This window comes from Strix aluco, chromosome 4 (genome assembly GCF_031877795.1).
Source record: "Strix aluco isolate bStrAlu1 chromosome 4, bStrAlu1.hap1, whole genome shotgun sequence".
Lineage (NCBI taxonomy): Eukaryota > Metazoa > Chordata > Aves > Strigiformes > Strigidae > Strix > Strix aluco.
In genome coordinates, this window is record NC_133934.1 from 45971980 (window position 1) to 45996046 (window position 24067).

The 24067-nt window shown below is 34.0% G+C and overlaps 1 protein-coding gene across 2 annotated transcripts in view; it reads left to right on the forward strand.

The window, feature by feature from the left end:
• The window catches only part of FSTL5 (follistatin like 5), a 332447-nt gene that overhangs the window by 279036 nt on the left and 29344 nt on the right, over positions 1-24067 (forward strand). The window contains exons 11-15 of one of the 2 annotated variants that reach the window (XM_074822912.1): positions 1658-1684; positions 5825-5943; positions 12951-13100; positions 18658-18765; positions 20659-20783. In XM_074822912.1, the coding sequence (XP_074679013.1) occupies positions 1658-1684; positions 5825-5943; positions 12951-13100; positions 18658-18765; positions 20659-20783 (529 nt within the window). The remainder of the gene's footprint in view (positions 1-1657; positions 1685-5824; positions 5944-12950; positions 13101-18657; positions 18766-20658; positions 20784-24067) is intronic. The other variant, XM_074822913.1, reaches the window with a different exon arrangement.

Consider the following 24067-nt stretch of genomic DNA (forward strand, 5'->3'; position numbering starts at 1 on the left):
TGTACACATAATAGTCCAGAGAATTAAGCTGATTTAAAGGTAATAAAATACAGACTGAGCATGTTTGAAAGCTGCACTGATGTTCCATGTTGGGAAAGGGGAACTTTTTTATTCCAGTATTTGGTATCAGTTCACTTCAACAGTATTCCTGCTACTTTCTACTTATATGGGGATCTCTCACTTCAAAGCACTGAAGGTAAAAGTAATCGTCACCTTCATTTTATCAAGGGATAACTGAATGACACAGTTTAAATACTGTGTCTAAGGTCATATAATGAGGTAGAGCTGTTGGGAGAATTTGTGAAAAAAAACTCAGGAGACAAAAAACAGTAGAGGAAAGGGAGAGAAAAAAGCCCAGTAGCTCTCTTATCCTAAGCCTTTGAATCATGAGCTTGTCAGCAAGTAGATTGACACTATTTCCAAGGACCCTTCTACATATGTGGGGCTCTGTATATTCTTTCAGAGCCCAAGAATGAGAGAAATGCTGTACTGCATGAAGTAAAAAGCCCATCTTGGTCCTGTCTTCAGCAGTGCCCAGTAAAAGATGCTTGGAAAAATCTTAGCATCTGGAACTTTTCTGGAGTGATAGGTGTTCCTGTTTCTACTCTTATCCTTGAGCAGTCAGCAGCTGAGGGACTTCTGTGTACAAACATAATTTTTAATAATGTATCTTCCAATATTTTTCCAGACTTCTTTTTAAAGAACATTAACGTTTTTAGCTTTTACAACACTGTGCTTCAATGAACATCCTAATTTCATTATGTCTATGTGTGACATATACATGTTCTCTGTGTTGTATTCCTTTCCTTTATTTTTTTTTCTATTTCCTAAAATCATTACTTTACAGAACACTTTGGTTTTCAGTGATGGTGTTTTAAACAATTTATTGCATGGCATGCTGAGCTCTAAATATTTAAAATTTGCAAGATTATATTTGCTTTCTTTTTATGCACCCCAGGCAGAAAGAGCAATATTAGGACAATTGGTTTTCATTGATCTCAAAGGTCTAAAGTCCAATTGTAAATAAGATGGCCAAATACAACTTATGTTTTCATGGAAAAAGCAACTTAAAGATTTAGCTGGTTACCATGCCATCTTATAGCTCCCATCTTGGTCTTCCAAAGATGATGGCAAACACTATACAGCATGACAATTTTGGTAGCACAGCTGTGTTACAACAATACAGAAGAATATCTTGCATGTGTTTTGGTTTTCATGTTTCTCCCATAACTATGTCATGAAATAAATCTCTTCAAAGTCCAGTGCTTAAAGAAAATAATGAAAATTACATTGCCTGTAATTAATATGCATAATTTATGTGTATGCAAACTCCACATGCTTTTTGTAATGAGGCATGTTATGAAACACTATTGCTAAAGGCTAATGGAGTTAACCTGAGGGGAGCAGTGTAATGGGGGGTGATGGGATTTACCCTAACACCAACAACTATGATGGCTAATCACAATTTTGTCACTTAACATCAAGAACTTTATTTAAACTTATTGTTAATTCACTGTTTCCATTGATTTACCTGTAGAAGAATTTTAGTGAGTTAGAGGTTAAAGCATCATAATTATTTCTGAATTGATGTATCATTTCATGTTTTTGTTCTTGTTCATTTGTGTTTTCTGTTCTTTCTCTCTCTTACATGCTGCAGTTGCAAACATATTGTGGCGAGAGCAAGGTACTAATACAGATGGCTTTTTTCATATTTTCTCTATTACAATGAAATGCTCATCTATTGTTCCTTTTGTGTGTTTGGGGTTTTTTTTGTTCATACTCTAGGCTTACAATACTTACCTTCCCCCTTGCAACATTTGAGAGATTTGATTTAAATAAAAAATATAGTGGAAAATAATCCTTTAAATTCTCATGCCTTCGTGGTCTGCTTTTCCTTTTGGGGAGAGAGAAGGAAATAAACCATTCAAAAATTTCAGATGATTACTCAAAGAGGTACAAGAAGAAGCTCAGATTTAAAATGTAGACCTTTAACTTTTGTTTGTTTGCTGACATGATAAAGCTTCCAACCAATCAGTCTGTATGCCGTTGGCATTGATCTTTTTGTATGAATTATTCTTATTTTAAGTTTAATTAAAATTGAGGTACCTGTTGTTGCTTAATGAGACAAAGAATTTTCTTCTTATACTAAGGAAGAGTTTGTAAATAAATGTTGGGAAGGGAAATGGAGGTTTGTGGTTTGTAACCAACTGAGGGATAAATATAAATACAGACAGTATCAGGTGTTAATAACATAGAAAACATGGAAAGCATATTTAACTGACAAAGATAAGTATTAATTTTCATATATATGAGATAATCTCATAAAACATGTTGCAGAAAAATATCATAATCGAAGTGTTGTCATGAGCTCTCATTTTGTTGCTCTAAGTAGTCTGTTCCTAATTTACAGTTGCAATTTAAATTAAAGATTCAAAAATTTGTTATTTCATTTGCCTGATTACATGGTAGACTTTGTCATTTCCCACTGTGTTTACAAATATGAACTAGTTTTATTTTTTATATTCCTGTTTTACCAGTTACTCAGCTGGTATAAACAATCAGTTCCCTGATTATAGAGGAGCTCAGCTGTGATCCTCCAGCTCTATTGGCCTTGCAGAGTACAATTGATGTGTTCAGAGTTTCATACAATTCCAATGTTAACAAACTGATGTACAAGATTCTGACACCAAAGTTTTCAAATGTATGGTATTCTCACTGCTTATTGGGAAGCTATCACTTGTGTTTTATGTTGAATTAAACTGAAAACATAATTGGCACCCCCTTGATTTTTTAGAAGATTGTCTTTTCAAGTCAAGTCCTGTGTTGCCTTCAGTGGTTAGAAAGCACTTAGGAAAACTTAAATTCTGTGACAATAAAGACCAATTAAAAATAGTAGCTTACCAGAGTGCTTATGGCAAAGACATTCAAATTTCTCTGTGACTATTGTGAAACTAAACAGAAACAATTTATAGTATAGATTAAGAATGTGAAGTGACAATATCATCTTCTAGATCAGGTTTTCTCGATCTCTCCTGCATCTCTCATTGGCCAATTCTTGTGTTTTCAACAAATGCTGTTACTGCTTGCAATGTCAGAATTCATTTACAAGAGAGAAATACCCTGAAGATGCCAATAAGTATCACCACTAACTTCTCTGGGCCATGCATGCTCAGTCATTTTCTGTTATCTAAGTATTAACAGTGTTAATTAACAGGAAGGGAGGGATGGGTGATTAGTAGGACAATTAAAATCATGAAACCATAGATAGATTGGCTTTAGTGTCTGCAATGCATATTTGAATATGAGGTACACAAAAGCCTTATCACAACTGCTTGCTTGTGCAAGTGTAAAAAGAGTATGTGTCAGAAAATCTGAAAGTATTTTGAAAGTACATTAATTTGTATTACGATAATAATACAATATATACACATGCACAAATATATGCATATATTAAGCTATATGCAAAAACAAAAAAAAACCCACCACCATTTTTTTCAAATCAGTGTTAGCAATTGTAAATATAGATTCCATCTAAATGAATCAAATATATTTGCTTTTACTGTTGTTGCTTCTGACACTGTATTATAAATATGCTGGGTTGGTTTTGATTTGGTGGGGGGAGGGTTGCAAAATTAGGTCAGATGTCTTTAGAGGAATAGCTCCTGTAGTTGTGAGGAAGTAACTTGCCTATGTGATTAGATATTTATATAGATTAGGTATTTATACAGATATTTGTAGACACATGCTCAAAGAAAGGGTTTTGGGGTCCTAATAACTTGGAAGGGGGTTTATTTCATTGGATCCACAGGTAAAGGTTTCTTATATGAACTGACTTCCCTAACACAGTATTGAAATGAAAGAAGGACATTTCTTACTGTGTCTCCTTCACAGATTTTGAAGAACAGTTTGGTGAACATTACTATCTAACATGGGAAACAAAGCCTTCACAGTTTGGGCTGGATTACTATGCGTGAATATTATGTGTACATTGGAAAGCCTGCCTTGGAATATTGGCAACTGAGGAGGAAGTTTTAGGAGTCTGTTTATCAAATGTCTGTAACACTTGGGGCTCAGCTGACTTACTTCCTCACGTTCTGGTATTATTTATCCTGCTAATAACTATAATATACTTTAGCCAACAAGACCAGAGAGAAGGGAAGACTTTGTTTTGTCCCCAGTCAGCTCCACATATTTATTTATCACCAAGATGCAGTAAGCCAGTTGCTCAGCTATAGATCTCTACTCTGTGTTCACTGGTAGGGGTGGCCTAACCTCAGTCAGGCTTATCTACAAATTCCAGCTGTTCTTACAGGATGAAATGTCAGGCTCTTTTTAAAGAAAGACCTTGACATATTATCTTACATAGGCTATATAATTTACCTGCAAAGGCATATAAAAGTACCCGTTGGCCAGAGTGAGCATATTGCCCTTAGTGTATCCTATGCTCAGAATAGACATGATTGGTAAGTTTTCCTTGAACCTGAACCTGCTTCTGTGTTACACCAAATGCAGCATAGACAAATTCCTTTCCCACTTTTTGGTAACCTATTAATAGATAGATTTGATATAAACTGAGGAAAACCCTGCTTGGAGACTGTCCCTTCTTTCTTTTTAGGAAAATTTGGCCAGAAGTTGGAAATGATTCCACAAGATTTCTCAAAGAAAATTGAACTAGCTTGTTCTGGGCACGGCCTGACAACCTGATGCATGTTACCACCTTTTAAATTACTGTATTACCTATGTGATTTCTAATGGGGACTGGGAACTTTTATGTATGTGTGTACACACATACATCCATACGCAAACACACACTTCCCCTCCTGAGTTAATGTTCTTATTATTTTATTTGATATTAAGATGTGTTATCTCTCTATTAACATAGGTTTTCCTTCAGAATTTAGGCTAAGCAGAATTTCAGACTCAAATTTCTTTTTCCTGGGTTTTATTCCCCTGTGTTCCTATACGAAATATTATGTAAAGTGGAAGCTTAGGCCCCAGGTTAAATGTACATTTTTATCATTGTAGCCCACAGTTTAGCTGTCAGAGTTGGTTATAATGGTAATTTGATGAGTACTGTGATTTTCCTCTTAGAATTTTACAAATATGAGGTGATCATCCATCATAGCCTCCACATATCAAATCAACAACTGTTGTCTTACTTGGCATGTGGTAAACTATGGAGAATATCCTTTTTTATGAGACTTCATGCTACAGATCTGTTTCCCACCTTCTCCACAAAACATGACATCATGCATCTCATTCAGCAGCACTGTGGTAGAAGGATTGAATAGTTCTATAAACGTTTGTGGCCCTTCAAACTTGGAATGAATGTCTGCCCAACTCTGGCTTTCCAATAAAATACCATAGGGAATATTTCCTTTTTCTGACTGAAAGAAATGCCAAATAAGGGTTTATAACAAAGATTCAGAACTTTTCTTTCAATGTTATACAGAAATTACTTTAACGCTTCAATCCCTCAAAAAAAAAAAAAAAAAGAAAAATTTTAATACATGGAGGTTTTATATTAATTTGGTTTCAATGTAGATGATTTTACAAGATCACTTTCATTACTGCAGCTGTCAAACTATGTTTCTAGATCTGTATTCATAAAGACACTGTTTTGTCAATGGAGAAAACTGTGAAATTCTGAATAATGTAACAGTTTTGTTTTAGTTTTACAACAAAGGTTCTCATAGGATTAGCTGTATTAGCACTGTACACATTAACAAATTGGTCTCATACCAAAAATGTGGTGAAGTTTTTAGTTCAAGAGGTTTTTGTCATTATTTAATTTTATACATTTCAATGTGTTTTCGTTCCTAAGGTCTGGGAATTGGGAACATGTTTTATGTTTTTTATGAAGATGGCATCAAAGTAATACAACCAGTGGAATGTGAATTTCAGAGACATATTAAGCCTAGTGAAAAACTCCTCGGTTTTCAGGCAAGTTATTTTTTTAAATTTATTTGTATTGTTTTCTCAATTACAGTTTTGTTTAGATAATAATTTATTATTGCTAGTTTAGTGTTTTCAGCGTAATGAATTCAGACATGTCTTCTCAATTAATAAATAGCTTATAATGGTGGACTCAAATTTTCCTGTATTTTCTTTTATCAAATCCAAACTTTCAATCTCCCTTTTAGATTGAATATTCCCTGTGTACTTTTCAAACCCTTTATTTTCTTTGGCTGTCTTTGTCTTTTCCCAGTTCTTTGCTTTAACAGCTCTCTATATTTCTAGTTTGTTGTCTGTTGTTGTTTTTTCTCCCCTTGCCCCTACTTAAGTGCATCTCTGTGAATCAGGGATTTATTCTCTCTCTATTAAATATAATATCTAAAGTTATTATTTTTAATGGTTTCTTTCTCTCCACTGGATGTTTGTCTATATTAAACTGTCAGCTATCATGAGGCAAATCCCTATCCTGATAAACACTCTTACAGCGCCACTGAAGTTAGTAGAGATGATTGATGCTTTGACTCCAACTTAGAATTCATCTAAGTAGTTTCAGTAACTCTGTTGTTAACAGATTTATAACTATTTCACCAAATTCTGTGCATTTATGGAATAGTTTCCATGTGTAGCATACATAAAACCAGTAGTGTATTCTCCACCTGCATTTATTCTTTTCATGTTTTTCCTTTACTGCTAATCAAATTGCTAGCTGACATGATGCATATTCTCACAGGAATGCTAGGTACTAGTCACTACATTAAGACTTGTTCCATATGATCTATCACCTTTCAGAAATAATAACTTTTTCTCATTACTTGGATTTGAATGAGTGACCTTGAAATACGTAATAACCCATGAGCTGTTCACTTTGGTTTTTTTCCCTAATACCTAAATCACACTGAAATAACGGCAGAACTGTCTCAATGGAATTTGCTTGTTCAGTTATCATTATTGATGTCAAAGGCTGCTGTACGCAGCAGCAGGATTTATTTTAGTGTGAATAATTATGCTTTGAACAGCTAATCATACCTTGATTTGTGCTGCTTAAGTGAAATTAGGTTGACACAGCCAAAAATAAGCCAAAAAGCTTTTTTTATGGCTGTTTAATTCAAAAGCTGATTATTTAAGAAGTCTGTTAAAAATTTATTGGTCTGAAGTGCAGCCCAGATTTTAAGTGTATTTTTATTGAAATGTGGTATTAATCAGGATCAAACTTGTTTCCTTTTTGTAGCTTTCAAACCTTAAGTAGCATAATAATTATATCCTCCTCAAAAAAAAAAAAAAAAACCAACCCCAAAACCAAACCCCAAACAAAAAGAGAGACCAGGAAAGTAGGCTACTTCATAACTGTCATTTTAAAGTAGGTATAGACTTGTCCTTCTTTGGATATCTTTGGTTTGTGTGTAGGTGTGGTAAATACATAGCCAGACATTAAGCTTTGTACCTACATTCATGCCCATTAAATTAAAAAATATTTCTATTTATTCCCTCACATATGGTGGTTAATAAATCTTTATTCCTGCAAGAGAAAACAGAAATATTTGGAAAATATATCCTTATGTTTTTCTACTCATAGTGACATCATTGTTTACTCTGAATTCCAAAAACAGAAAAAAAAAAGAGAAATAGTTTTCAGTAAAAAATTTTGAAATTTTGAAAAAAACCCTTTAAGATTACTCCTAGAAGGATGAAACACAAGTTTAAAAGCATTCCCTGCATATACTGTTAATACTATGACAACAGTAGTATATTCTTGAAAAAACTCATTGACTGTGAAGCTTTAGACAACTGTTTCCTCCTTTGAAGAATAACATATCTTCCTCAAGCCTCTTTGGAAAAATCTGTTTTCTCTAAATAGAATAATAAAATAACACAGTTCTGTCCCAGCATCAGATTTTGTCAAGTTCAGCACGAGATTATTTAGTGGTAAGAGTTCATATCATAAATTGCTCATTAGTAATTCTCTTTGACTCTGTCATATAACTTCACTCATCAGAGATGTTGGTATAGTGCATGTTTTGAGGTGGCTTTCGTAGTCTTTCACATCTACAGCAGCTATTGCTAATAAAATCTCCATCACTTATCTCTTAACATACACCTAAAGGAAATACATACTTGCTTAAACCTGTCCCATTTCTTTACACTTTTCTGAATTAGATGCTCAAGTAATAAGTAAAACCCCAGTAGACCTGTTTCATTGCCAAATACTTGCTAAAGTGTAGGAAAATTTCTAAATTCCACAGCACAGTTTAGGTACTAGAAGTGTTATGGAAAATGTCTGGATATTACATGTGATACTGCAGTGTTCCTTCCCAGGTTTCCTGTTTGCCTGTCAACAAAATAAATTATCTTTAGCTGAGCTCCTGTAAAAGAATGAACTCAGATGTTTTACATGGCATTGCATTGTATTGTGAATGAATGTTGCAGTAGTTACACATGTACGTATTTTGGTATGCTAATTTTGCTAAAGGTAAATACAATTTCTCAATAACTATATACTTGAGAACCCTTATCTAAATATTTAATTGCCTCATGCAACTGAGTGTCAATACAGCAAAGCACTTTGGTGTGTGTCTAACATGGGAATCAGACTGTCATTGTGTTTAAAGTAAAGCAAAAGATTTAGTGCTTTACTGGATCATCATGGTTCATATTAAGAGCTTCCTCTTCTCCTTCCCAGAATCTCCTATATTACTTGAATCTTCTAAATTCATATCAAAAGAAAGTAGGCTTTTATTAGGCTGCTAGTGACAATTTTGGATGCATAGGGACAGGAATAAACTTATTTCTGTTTTCTGATGAAGGTTATTGTTTAGTTATACCAGCTGTGACAGCTGTTTATTTAACCTGTTGGCAAATAGATTCTTAACCATGGTACAAGTAGAGTCTTTCAGCTGTTAAATGTCTCATTGTTCTGAAGTGTTTGGGACATTTTCCTCACTAACATGCAAACTGTATTTATCGTCTTCAAGTTAATAATATCCAAACACATCAAATTCTAATTCTTACGTAAAGGTGTTTTTATTTTCCCTTCCCAATGAATCCCAATTAGAATATTTCAGGAGGCTGGAGATGGGAAAATAAGCAGTTGAAACATACACCTTTGTTAACACCAACGGAAGAAACCTTTTGCTTTCAACATAATCCTGATGTTCCTCTTTATTACAAGAACTAGTGCATAATAGCCATATTTCAGTGAACTTGGCCATCTCACACTTGAATATGTGCTGGAGGTGAAACAAAATATTTAATTTCAAAATAATTAATGTGGCTACATGGCAGAGCAAAGTTTTGGCAGGAAATGAACTTGAGACACACTTGTTAGTCCACAGAAATTGCTTTGGTTTACACTCTTACAGCCCAGCAAGTGTAGTAAATGCAAGATTGTTAACTTTTGTTTGTTGAAAAAAATGTGGAAAAGTTCCAGAGTCTGATTCTCACTACAGAATATCAAGTAAACAGTAACTTAATATGGAATAGGTGATATATAAATTCATGTCTTAATACATGCACTGTTGTAACTGTTGATGTTACCTCACTCTTAGACAGTCACAGTATAGATAGACATTTCATTATACTACTTAAGATCTTGACTCAAATCTTGTTAAAACACTGAGAACCCTTGCATTAAGTGTAGATTTATAAACATAGAATTTGCACATATAAATCTACAAGTACATGTTTTCTTTTGAGGATTTTTTGCTGCAGACTACCTTGAAAAACTTTCTCTAAGGATTTATTTTCCTCCATCTGCTGACTTGTTAAAGGGCAAGTGACTTCTTGATTAAAAAGTCTGGGGGAAAAAAACAATGAAATAAATTAATGTTTTATCAGATGTTACCTTTTTTTCAGAGAGAATAAATGAGGAAAAAGTAAATTGCTCACATTTTAATTAGAAGAAGAAAATGGTGATTTTATGCTTATATTTTAAGGATAAATTATTTTAACCAATTACTCAACCACTGGGGAAATTAATACAGAGCTTCAGAATTACTGCCTGTAATGTAAAAGAATGTAAACTGTATAATCAGATAAATGTTAACTTTTCAAAAGCAAGACTTCAGTTCCATTGATTGAAGCTATTTCTGACGCATCTAGATAAACGTGTGTTTGCATAACTAGAGAAACAACTCATGAACTGATCAATGCTGGGGAAAAAGATTCTATTTCGGATATGGGATTTTTGGTGCATAATTTTCACTGTACTTTGGAGAAACGCTTTTTTTGCTTTTATTTTAATTTTTCTGGTTTTGGGGCAAAGTGAGAGTTGGCACTGGATTATAGAAATTTATGACAAGATAAACAATATTATAGAACCAGTTAACTGTATTTGTATACATAGATTTATTTTTTATTTAATAATTTTTACTTTAGATCTGAGAAAGTGTCATGCTTTCTACTTACTGTATTTGAAGTGGAACAAGAGGAGCAATTTTATGAATTATATAGATAACATGAATCATGCCCTTCAGTTCTAACTTAACATATATGTTTGCATATACATCTATATGCATGTATTTAAAAACCCTGTATTTATATTGCTTCTACATTGAAATAATATTTAGGCATGCACTTCAGTCAGTATTTTAGACTCAGATTCCAGAAAATGTTTAAGGAGGTGGCTTAACTCTGGATATAGTTATAACTTACAGTATTTCTTATTCTATTTCCCACAATAGGAGGTATGGTTAGTGTAATAATTTACACTAATCTATATGATGCCATGTGAGAGAAACCTAGATTCCTTCAGCAGGAGTTGGTGCTGGTGTAAAGTAACATGAGTCCCTGAGAGACATGACAGAAGAATGACACAGTATAGAGTTGTTATAAACATTTACAGATGCATTATTTGAAGAAGGTGTTCTCTAAGAAAGAAATAGGACTGTGTAGAACAGTCTAAAAGTAGTTATCTGTTTAGATAAAATGTGGAACTAAGACAAGGCGTATTTGGAATAAATTTAAAGAATAATTTGAGATCAGTGAGACAATCTTCCAATTGGAGTGACAATTGCACAGAAGGCAAATGACAATAGATCATTGATCTGATGATTGCACATCATATTAGAGACATACTTGTTATGTTGACACTTTATGAGATGAAAATCTTTTAGCCACATTTAAGAATTAAAGTCCCATTTGTCACCATGCCTATCATTCTTTAAAAAACAGATTTTAAATGACTCCTTTCAAAGTGCATGGCTTTTTAGCAGTGCAAAATAAATCCTACTCTTTTTATTTATTTCTAAGTTCTGCTGAATTTCCTGATTATTTGCCATCCCATGCTACCTGAGTTTAGTAACCTTTCCTTATCGATATGGTTTCTGAAAGACCTTCCCTTCATTGAGGATTGAGAACCACATAGGAACAAGCAGTGGCTTTCGATCTCCTGTAAAGAAACTCCCTCTGTTAGAGCTGGAAATTGATTTTTTTTTATTTCAATATATAGAGATTGAGTGTATTTTTTCAAGTGTAGAGGCACAGCAGGCAAAGAATGTTGATATAGAAAAGTTAGTATTGAAATGCATCATCATCTTCTTGAAAAACATTGCTTAGTGCCGGATATGTTGTTCTGTCACATTATTTTTCCCTTTCCTTTTAAAAAGAGTCTGATGCTTAGAAACAGAATTCTTGTTTAAGATCTCAACTCTTGCTGCTCATTCTACATTGAAGTCATCATCTGCTGACATATCACAACTATTTTCACAGCGACCAGTTATGATGTATGAAACAGAACATTCTAAATTAAGGATAAGCAGCAGATACGTGCTAAAAAAGAATTAATACTTATGATTTGGTGAAATTGCCCCTTGTGATAAAAGGAAGCAAAATTAAGAGGGAAGAAAAGAATAGGTCAGGCAAACAAAAAAGCTAGACACATGCTGTACCTCTACAAGCAGAATGTTTTTCAGGTCCTTGTTTTTACGTAAATTTGATGTCCATTATCAGAAAAACTCAGACTATTTCATAAAGGGAGTTTCCAAGTTTGATAACTTATTTCACCAAGTAACTTAATTTTGATAAAAGCAGGCTTTCACTGGGGATAAATAGTTACAAATAGATAAATAGGAATATAAATATATTTACAATGAGTGGGAATATTTTTATATACAAACTTGAATAGTGAGCATGTAAACTACAGATAGCTATTTTGAGTGAGGTTGCATAGTTATAAGTATATGTATTATGAAGTATGAATTCACTGAAGTCAACGGGAATTTTGCTTTTTTTCAAATTCATCCTTTTGCAGGGATGGAAGGGCAGAGGGGGAGGGAATGATAGTTAGAAGCCATTTGATCCATATTTGGTTTAACATTAGTGAGATAGGCCATGAGAATGTCTTATGGCGGAAGTAGCCAAACTTCCTGACCTTTGAAGCAGCATATCAGTACTCTGTGTGATAAAAAAGCAGATCCCTCTAACTGCTACTGCTTTGTCTCTATATCATGTGACAGTTTGCACCGCACCTCCTCCTCTTCCTCTCCATTTATACATGATCATCTTCCTAATTTAGTATTTGTCTGCCTTGCTGTTGTGTTCTCAGATGCAAGTGTAAGCCATGTCTGTAACTGCCTTCCTTTGCAAGATACTGTGATGGTGCAGATGGGGGAGCTGCTAGCTACTATACAGTAGCTAGATGTTGTTGTGTCTAATCTGTTTTTCTGGTTTTAAGGTCTCCTGGCTCTTGCTCACTTTATGTCTAAAAGTATCAAATGGGTTTCTTTCTCAGGACAACAGTGCTAACTGCCTGAATATCTAGAAAACATCCAAAAAGCTGCTGTATGGTTTTCACTAAAGTGCTTGTGAGTTGTGTGGTGCTTACAACATGCAGTTTGGCTAATGTTAGTCTGTGTCCTAATGTCACCTGTCTTTTTTCCTTCCCTAAATTTTCTGAGATTTTATTTTACAGCTAAAAAAGAAGAAAAAGATATAATTTGTCTTTTTATTGCATTGTTGGCTGTTCCGATTCTTACACTTTCCCTGTTTCTATTGAATTATAGGATGAAGTTTGTCCCAAAGCAGATGGAGATCCTGTTCAGCGGTGTGTATGGGCAACTGCTGTTAATGTAAAAGACAAGTTCATTTATGTAACTCAGCCCACACTTGACAGAGTTCTTATTGTTGATGTACAGTCTCAGAAAGTTGTACAGGTATTTATTTCTCATTTTTAAGTTAATATCTAATTTGGACACAGCAATTTAAGGTTTTCCTTCATATTTTGGAAAAAAAAGAGAGTAAACAGTACCTAGAAAAAAGCTTATCTACTTTTGATATTTAGCAGCAGTTTATGTTTAGTGACTATTTTTATCAATAGGCAATTGGGAGGGAGAGAATCAACATGCAAATGCTTCATAAATATTAATCAATAGTTGAGGAAACGAGTTCTTTGGGAAGTTTCTGGATTGAGGTAGTTTTCACTTGAAAATGAAAATTCCTTAAAATAGAGTCTTATCACAGGATTGTGTCTATTAGTTTTGACAGGAAAGGTCAGGGGGTTAGGTTTGGCTACAGAAGGTGGAGGACTGTTAGTAAGCTTTTAGAAGAGAAATTACTGGAATTGTGGAAGACCCAACACCACCCTTAGTCAAGATTGGAGACTATTAATTTGAACTTCTCTATTCTTCTCTACTCTGTAGGTAGTACTATCAGTTTCTCAGTCTCTGGGATGCTGGAGATACTCTGCTTAGTCAAGATAATTCATTGGGTAAAAGAGAGGAATCAATGCAGTGGAACAGGGATTAATGCACTCATATAGTTTGTGGAAGACCAAGGCACAAGGCAATGTTAAAATGAATATTAGTCTTTTGGAGCTTTACAATTCCCTCAGGAGAGCCTGAGAGTCACAATATACTCCAAATGGTCAGTAGTCTTACAGGGATGGAGAAAAAATTTTATGTTTAATTGCCGCCACTCAAATATCATCACCACTGTAGTCTGGTCTCTCTTTCCCTCTCTTTTTTTCCCTTTATGTATCCGGTAGTATCAATGATATCACTGTACTGTGAGGTTAAATAGGGCATTTACATGAGGACAGATTTTAGTCTGTGGAACTGTTAAAACATGTGAAAATGCAACTAAAAAATAATAGCCATAAACTCATTAAATTCTAAAAATATATTTTCTGAACATGAAAAGTATATTTAAAGTCTTAAAATGCTTGTGTTAACAAGGCATATGAAAAAGGCAACATAATAATATTTTTTGCTATTTGGTTTCTGCCTAGTATTCCTGCCATATTACAGTATTTTTCTTTCTTTTTTTTTTTTTTTCTTCATCAGACACATACAATAGACTATATTTCATTATATATTCTTTAGTCTTTCAGGATGATATCATTTGACCAGAAAGATTAATTTTATTTCACTTTCAGTGGCAAAAAAAGTCAATTACAGTTGGGGACGGTCACCAGTCTTGTCAGCAGACAAAGGGCTTGTTTTTTAGTTGGGTTTGTGTGGGTTAAGTACATTACAGATCATATAAAATCTTGAAATTTACTTTAAAATCTTGAAATTTACTCTAAAAGTAGGGTTCTTCTTTTTCTGAAATAAAATTATTTCCTGGGCAAAGAGCTCTGAGCTAATTAATAACTTGTTAACAATCCTGCTCTGATTCTCAGAAGAAAGGACACTTGTATGTGAAACTGATAAAGAGGTTTTGACACCACACTGGCTGTTCTGATTCAAATTTTAGTCATACAAATGTGCCTAACATCTACAGGGTTACTTATAGTATCAGCACATTCATAGGAAACAGATGCTCTTAGGCTAAATAAAACATGGATTTTTGTTAATTAGAAATTGTTATTAAAATATTTAAATAGAGTTTTTCTTCATATGTTTCGCTTTTCTTTGCCAAAAAATGAATTAAAATCTTTAATGTATAGATTATATATCGTACATTGGGCTCTGGGGAGACCTTACTGCAGCCTTTCAATACTTAAAGGTGTCTTATAAGAATGATGGGGTCAGATTTTTAAATAGGGCCTGTAGCGATAGGACAAAGGCTACTGGTTTTAAACTAAGAGAGTAGGTGCAGACTAGATATCTTTATATTTATTTATATAGAAATTTTTTATGATGAGATTGGTGAAACACTGGAATAGGTTGCCCAGAGAGGTTGTAGCTGCCCCATCCCTGGAAATATTCAAGGTCAGGCTGGACAAGGTTTAGAGCAACCTGATGTATTTCAAGATGTCCCTGCTCACTGCAGGGGGGGGTTGGACTAGGTGATGTTTAAAGGTCCCTTCCAACCCAACCATTCTATGATGCTATGATATTAGTATACCTATATATTATGTATATTAATGAAAAATTTTGAAATGTATAGAAAAATTGCATTTTAAAAATTACATTAACTTGATAATTTTAATTTTAATAATTTTGCATTCTTTAAACATCTGCATTTTCTGACTTCTGTATTCTGCGTCAGCTAGCTCAGTACACATAGCTTCCTCAAAATCTGACCTATCCAAAAGGTGGCAGGGACTGATAAAATGTTTTAGTCAAAAAGTTAATAGCAAAAAATTACTAATTTTTTTGTTCTTTTACATTGATTTAAGTTAAATTGACCTTTGCATATCAAAACAGAGGTGAACTGAGTGGATAATGAATTTTGGGGTTTTGAAAACAAGACTTTTTTTACAACCAATTCAATATATTTCTTCAGGAAGAGAGACTAAAAAAATATACTCTTACTACAATCCACAGATTTGAAGGACTGGAATCTATGGCAATGGTTTCCCTGGTCTCTGGCTGACGTTCATGTGTCATCTTGCTTTCCTACAGATGATGGATGAAACACCAATTTAATTGCATTTATTAGCATTTAGACTTCAGTGGCAAGAGCATATTTTGCCTTTGGAGCCCATTGAAAAATAGTAGAGAAGTTGGAGGTTCTTATAAATTTATGGAATAGTTTGATTGGTAGACTCTCCTAATTTGCCTTCAGTTACATTACTTATTATATTGCTAAGTACTTCACCATTAACTGAATGTTTAGAGATATTTACCACAATGATGTATGACAATTAAAAAGTAAAATTCAATAACTTAGCCACTTCATTAAAAGTACACCCCTCCCCCAGAAATATGTAAAGCAATTCTCCACTTTTTGGATGGAGTTAGGTAGGTTACTGTTCTATCACATAAGTATTCAAGTTTCTGTAATGAGCTGAAAAACACATACAGGACACCTAGGTGTTACACAGAGTGTACTAAATCTGTGCTCCGTAGCAAATGTATTGAGCTAAAACCAGATACTCCACAATCTTTCATGCTAGTCCAGGAAAAAAACCTTTCACTTTCAAAGAAATTTTATTTTGAGGGATAGAATAACATTTTTCTAACCATTAATTGTTGTTCTACTCATATCATATACATATACATAATTACTCATACAAACAGGAAGCAAGGAAGGGAGTTTAAATTCTGTCAGATCAATCTGTTTTCATTACTTACACTACTGTCTAGCACAGAAAAAAAATGATTTGTGAAAAATAGATACTAAGCTGTTAAGAAATGAGAGCATTTTGCTTACTAGACAGCCTTTTCTTTAAGTGTCATATTAATACAGAGGATATTATTTAAATTTTAACTATTTCTAGTCTATATGTTAAAGAAGAAACCACCTATCTGCTCTGAAAAACCAAGTTTTCAAAATGCATACTCTAGTAGGAACAAATGTGGAGAACACTTCATATTTTAAAAGTGAGCAGCACTCTAACAAAAATTTTGTCGAGGCTCAAAAGACCTAAATACGACTAAAAACATATTTGAAAGGATTGTAAGTTGAGTAACTGCTGTTTGGTGTGTGAAAATAATGTTGATTTGATTTTGCTTATTATGGTGTTTTCTCTGAAGTGCTACTGTATATGTTGTATTCTTTCTTACTGTGAAAGTTAACATAAAAGTGTGTGTACAGGTGCACATATGCAACAACTAGATTTGAAGGTGATTTATTTCTATAACTATCTCAAAATAAGTAGTTACAGAGGATTCTAGAGAAGACTAAATTGAAATGTATTGGAAACATGGATGGTGTATCTTTAGAGAGATGTGTGTAGACCTTTTGATTTAGCCAGGTAATTCTCATTATAATGTTAAGAGAAGTATTTTCTTTCATTTGTAAACTCTTGAAAGCAAGCACTGTCGACTGCAATTGTCCAGTATTGCTTAGCAGCACATTTAACTGGGATGATTTAGAGGCATGCTGAAGTAAACAGAGCTCATCCTTGTTCAGTCCATGCTGCTCTGCTGCCAGATCAGCCTGGCCTGCTAGAAACAGCTGAAAACCAAAACAAAAAAAAAAAAGCTTATTGTTGGAAGATAAGTAAGACAGGGCCATGCTTCCGATGCTCAGCTTCTTTCTGCTGCTGGCTCCTCTCTTGGGAGGTGTGTTACCTGTGCTTGATTCCATAGGCAATTCCTTCTCCTTGTCTTGGCAGTGACATGGCCCAGACCTTGAGCACAGCTGGAACTCATTCAGCAGAATATGTACAGGTCAGACCTTTTGCTGGGGAAACCAAAAGGAAATTTGACACACCTGAACAAATTAACTGTACAACAGCCTAAGTATTATTTTAGACAACTTGTCTTCTAGCTTGCAGCAGAAAAATGTTATCAAACACAGATGACCTTTTTAAAGGGGTATCTTTCTGATTTTAAATGAGCCAGTGAGCAACCTGGCTTCATTTTCCATTTTCAAAAGGAAAAACAAATTCTGCCTAAATGAAGCTGTGGCTTGCAACACCTCAGGAGTACAGTTAAGTACCATCAGCAGTCTCAGCCAGCCATTAGTGCATTATCTTGAGGATCTATATCATTAGTTTAAATTAGGTTCACTTAATTAGCCAGCTGGTACTCTCCTTGACAAACTGATAAACAAGCTGTGCTTTACAGTTCCATAATGGTGAGACTAAAAAATAATTTCCACCTATTTTTTTCTGCTTTAATGATGAAAATAGAAAAGTAATTCCCCCCAGTTGTTTACTTCGTGCAGAATGTCTCTTAATCAAATATGTTGTCCTCCCATTTCATACCTCTGAAGTTTTCAGTTCTTGTCATAACAATGGAAGTATAGAGCTCGACTGTCTAAAAGGTTTGTGGTCTCAGGAGACAGTGCTCAAGGTTATAGGGAAAACACTTTTGTTCTGATCACAAGTCTACCAAAAGTAGCAACTGTAATTGGAAAACATATAAAAACAATCTTTCCAACTTCACAAAACATACCCAGTTCAGCAGAGATAGGAATCTTTGCTTATAGAAACATTGTGTTGATTTTACGCAGGACTGCGTAGTAACGCCTTGCATTGATACCAGTACGTGGCTTGAGAATACTCTTTCCTTTTTAGCCATTTTCCAATAATTCATGTAGTTTTTAAACTGATATGTATAAAGTGAGTGTGATGGTAGGGAAGGAATATAAGTACTTTTTTCTTGATTTAAAACCCCTTTGTTTCCAGCTTCTTAATAGCTTCAGTATAATGTAATTTTGATGCCAAATATTAGAGCACAATGAATAAAAATCACTTTTTCAGCAGCTCAGTAACTTTGAGTTAATTGTTTCAACAATTGACAACATAATTTTTAAATACAAGCTGAAAACATCATAAAATGCATGCCCAGTTATCATTTTAATTCAAGTATATATATTATTTTTCTTTTGAAAACGTGACAGAAACTAAGGATTTCTGTTTTTATTATGTTTCAGGCAGTAAGTACAGATCCTGTTCCAGTGAAACTACACTACGATAAATCACATGATCAGGTCTGGGTGCTGAGCTGGGGAAGCATGGAAAAGAATTCACCAACTTTGCAGGTGAGGGGATCAGAATGATTATATGCAAGGAAATTAGACAAGTTGAACCTTTGTGTAATTGCAATGTTTTGTATGTTTTCCTTTCAGCATTATTATCATGACTCAAGCAGGGGCAGTGAAATGATTTTAGGTAACCAGAAAATAATTCAGACAACTGACTTTCCTAAAAAAGTTAGAAATTATTTTCAACACCCTTACTCAGAAGTGACAATGGGAAATTGAGGGAAGGATAAGGAATGCAGCTGAAAGCAGCAGCATATTTTGTAACTGCCAGTCTTATGAGAACAAACTGTTTATGATGGTTTTGTCCCTAATTAGAGGATAAACTGGATTTTAGGTATATTCCTATTTCACTAAAACTTTATTGATGCTCTGGAGGTGACAAGCTCTATCTTTACTTATTGCTTTTTTCAGATGTAAAATATTAAAAATCTTTACTTTTCCCATGCCTCTGAGCAGTGGCAAGCCTAGGGACAGTCACTAAACAAACATTTCAAGAAGCTGTACTTGCATTCCTACTTTTTCACTGCTTTCTGTTCCTTATTTAAAGTAATCCCCTGAGAGTATGATGATCATCTTTATGTCATAATTTCAAAATTGCTTTTTATTTCAACTGTTTTCCTCTTATTTAGAAATTAATTAAATCCTTATGTATTTAAAAGATACATATAAGATAAAGAATAAGAGAAATTCAAACTGTGGTGGTTTAGTCCCTGCCGGGGTCTGAGACCACGCGGCTGCTGCCCCTCCCCCACAAAGGGAGTGAAATACAAAGCCCCGGGGCTGAGATAAGGAGAGGTTTAATACAACAGTGCAACTGCAACACAACAAACAACAACAATAACAGTAACAGTAATAACAATGAACAGAGCAAGATATCTACCAATACAGCAGTGAGAGAACCGGCTGCGCCAACCCACGCGATCACCGATTCTTCCGGTGCTCTGGCGCCCGGACATGACGTCAGCATGGCATATGAATAACCTGGCTAGAGCTTCCCCCCACTGCTGGAGAAACTTAACCCTATCCTGGCTAAACCAGGACAAAACACAGGGCTCAAGCAGAAAAATGAATAACATTTGAAAACACAGATTCTGAGTAACTATGAGTATGCAAAGTAATTTGTGGGAGTTTAGCTGTCACTTCTCCCCAGAATATGACTGATAATTGAGTAAATCTTCTGTTTTAAAGCAACTGATAATCTTCATTCTCCTATTTTCTTACAGTATAGATAATTGAATATTTTTTTTAATCCTCTCTTAAGTGCACGTATGTGAATATCATCGTGGCTATTACGTCTTTTATTTACCCATAAACATTTACCTCAGAGAAGGTCCAAGATTTGGGAATTTGAGAAAAATTGGTTCAAAACAACTTAACGAGTGTGTAAACTCAAATCAACATGCTATTCTGAAATATACCTGTGCTATGTTGACTTACCTCATGACTGACAAGAATTGGGAGTATGCCTAGCCATAGCTTCCTGTGGATCAGTTGATAACATCTTTTCACTATTTCTGAAGTGCTTAAGGAATTTAATCTCACTCTAGGATCTTGTGTAAAAAAAAAAAAAAACAGGTAAACAAAAAGCTTAGTTTGCACTAAGAACTGCTAGAGGCTTTAGTAATGTACATGAATAAATATAGACTCAGCAGAGTTAAAAAAAAGACGGAAAAAGTAAATATGAAGATTAAGTGGTCAGGTATGTAACAGTTTGCTGAAATCTGTAATGCTGATCAGCTTTATTCACTGTCATTTGTGGGTTTTTTTCTTGGTAACTGAAGGATAATACAAGAGATGGAATACAGAGGAAATACTATATTAATTTATTTGGATAGAGATTAAATTTTGAAAGAGATTTTCTTCAGTTTATAATGATGTTACTTAATGTAGGTGATAACACAAGCCAGTGGGAGTGTTTCTCATCACACAATCCATACTCAGCCAGTGGGAAAGCAGTTTGACAGAGTCGATGACTTTTTCATTCCAGCCACAACCCTCATCATTACCCATATAAGGTAAGTTTTAGCTGAATTATAATTAACTTTCCAATGAACTATAACAATGTCTTCAAAGAAAATATAATTTAAAAACCTTGAAAATCTGAGACCACGCCAACTACTTCAATATTGCTTTGGAACACCCTTCATAAACAAACTAAATGCGAGTTTTCTTGAAAACAAGCTAGATATCAGTATAAACACATTTATCTGAGTTTTTCTTCCTTATCTCACCAAATGTTCAAAAGTTCCACTGCTCTACATACTAAAATTGAGATATAATATCATCTGGGGTTTTCTTGAGGAACTGATAATTTAAATTAGGGAATTATTCAGATCATTCCCTAATTCAGGAGCATAAATCTTATTTTGTAAATAATACTAATTTCTTCTACTACTCAGAGCAGTTGCCATAGATAGTATTTGCCATACTGTATTACATTTATCTTGTATTGGAGTTATTATCTTGACCAACAGAGCACAAAAATACACTTTTGGAGTTTTAAAAGGAATTGTGATACAATATAACTTAACTCTTTATGAACAGTCTTCTCTTGTTCATTCTACCTGTTTTTTCATCAGGCTGTTTTAAAACAAACCATGACTGAGCTCGTAACATAAACTCTGTTTAGATGCATGAATAAAATCGGTCTCATTTCATGGGTGTTGAATATACAATGTTAAAATGGTTTATATTGTAATCCATGCCAGGAAACACTATAAATTCTTGGGTCCTTAGTTATTTCTCAGTGAATCTAGGATTATCTTTGTCCAAAGAACAGACAAGTTCTATCTGTGATAGAAATACTATTAAGTGTGGAAGAATGGAGCAAATTACTAGCTGGATTTTAAAAGATATATTGGGACAGAGAAAGAGAGTACGAGAGAAAGAGGGTAACACTTAATACAGGCATAGAGCAGAAATCTTTTCAAGATCTCCGCAGAGCCTCTTAAATCTGTTTTTTTCCTCCAAATGCATTTGTAAGAATGTGAAATTTCATTTTCTTTTCATATTTTTTCTGTAACATTTCTACCTGTAGGGACTGAAAAATTCTGCAATTTAGGATTTCTACATGTGAATATTGCATTATATGTATTAGCACTTTGCATGTTTAGGACTGTTAGTTTCTTTGCAAGCTGACACAGCTCAAAACACCTCTGCAAATGATTAGCTCAGTTGTTTATTCTGCTCTTCCAAGTTCAAGCTTCTACAGAAATGCTATCATTGGGATGATCTTAACTGTCCTACAACTATGAGACATCATCATCCATTTTTAGCTAAAATCTCAAATCGCATATGTAAATATGCATCTCCACTAAAAAAGACATATTTTCTGATTGTAGAGAGTGGTAGTCTTTTAAATGTGAAAACATGCAATTTAGATTATTTCACAATTGATTCCAGAATTTACTCTATATGTGCCTGTGATAAATCTAGTCTTATGTATCAAAAAACATTTTGCTTCTCTTAAAGACATTGTTGATGAAAGATATATTAAAAAAAAAAAATTCTAAAAAGCCTTAACTAACAATTAGAAATCAACCATATGCAATTTAAAAAAGAATGTGTAAATTAATATAGCTGAATAGTACGTTGACTCTAAGTACCATTACTGCCACATTTCTTGAATTGAGTAGATAAATGCACTTTATGTCCTTGAAGTAATCTGCAGTCCTCACACTTAGCATTAGAAAAGCATTAAATAATTCTGCTACATTTGGAACAGGTATGCCTTGAGAGAACAAAAGTTACTGCTTCATAAACTACCAAGTACTAGAGATACCACCCCAACAGAACTGAAATTTAGATACATTAATTTTCATATAAATAGGAGAAGAAAAAGATGGATAGGGATAAGCATCATACAAGGAGGAGAACCAGGATTGGGAAAAGAAAAATAAGCCCAGTCCATGTCTAGTGAGGAGCTCATCTTGTCTAACTCAAACAATTTTAAGTTGATATTTTGCCTAAATAGGTCAAATATGCTTTCTGCTTTGCATGGTGAGTCACAGATACCTTCAGCTGATGAGTCATTTCACCTGTACTATATGCAATTTAGGAGAAAAGAGAATTAAAGAAAAAAAGAGAACCCACAGAAATAAAACAGGAATATGAAATTCAATTAAACAGTGAAAGAATAAAATTGGATAAGTGACTGCATATATATGATTAATATGTACATCAATTCAGGCCTAGTATAATTATCTTGTAACTTTTTTTTTTTTTTTTTTTTTTTTGCATTCATGTGCCATATAAATAAAGACCAAAAGAAAATTTCTGAAGTCTGACAAAAAGCCTGCAGTAGTTTGTCCAATGCTAAAAGCATAGATTTGGGATTTTTAACCAACAAAATCAATTCAATAGCAATTAACTTTTTTTACCTACCCATGAGCTTACTTGAAATGCAAAGATTCTTATTTTAGTTTTCTAAAATGCAGAGTGCTTTTTCTAGAAAAGAAAAAAAACACAACTATATAGACAAATATTGCATTTTTATTTTGTTATGTATCCTTTCAAGAGATATTTATGTGAAATTAGTCAGTCATTAAAGTATTTGTCTTACATAAAATGTCTGACCTGCAAGTACTTTGATTTTTTTGATTAAATAAAAACATACTATGTGAACAGTGTGTCAGGAAAGGGTTTTAATTAACTGTATTCATCAAATTAGTAATGATGTAGAAAAAAGTGTCTACTAAATCTAACTGGTGACCAATCAACAATAAAATTGCTCAATAACAGCATGGGTTTGTTAAGGATGTTAGGCAACAAACATAAAGCTTGAGCTTATTATTCTTTCGTGTATATACCAACCAGGGGAGCATTTTATGAGTGTGAATTGTGAAAAATAGCTACAAGGGAAATAACCCCACTGGCTGAGTTAGCTGGTCTAGTTAGCTGCTCAAGGGCCCTGTTTACATTTTTTTAGAAGTCAATCCCCTTTGACCATGCAAGACCAGCCCCTTCCAGAAAAATGAAAGCTTTCTGTAGCTAGGTGCATTTGTCACCTGTAAACTAAAATTTTGAATGATGTGGCAGAAGACAGATTGTGCATGGCTTACTAAATTTGCATCCAGAACCAAACTTTCAGTCTGAATAAAGGCATACCACTTGAAAGTATGAATTAAGTTTCATAACACAGTTAACTACCATCAACTACCATCTACAGTGTATTACTATCTGCTGCATATTCTGTCCAATCAGTTATTCTTTAGGCACTGTAAAGAACAAGGGAGAGAAGGTAAAGATAGGTAGGCTTGTTGACACATAGGGAGAAAACATAAGGGTGAATAATTTAAAG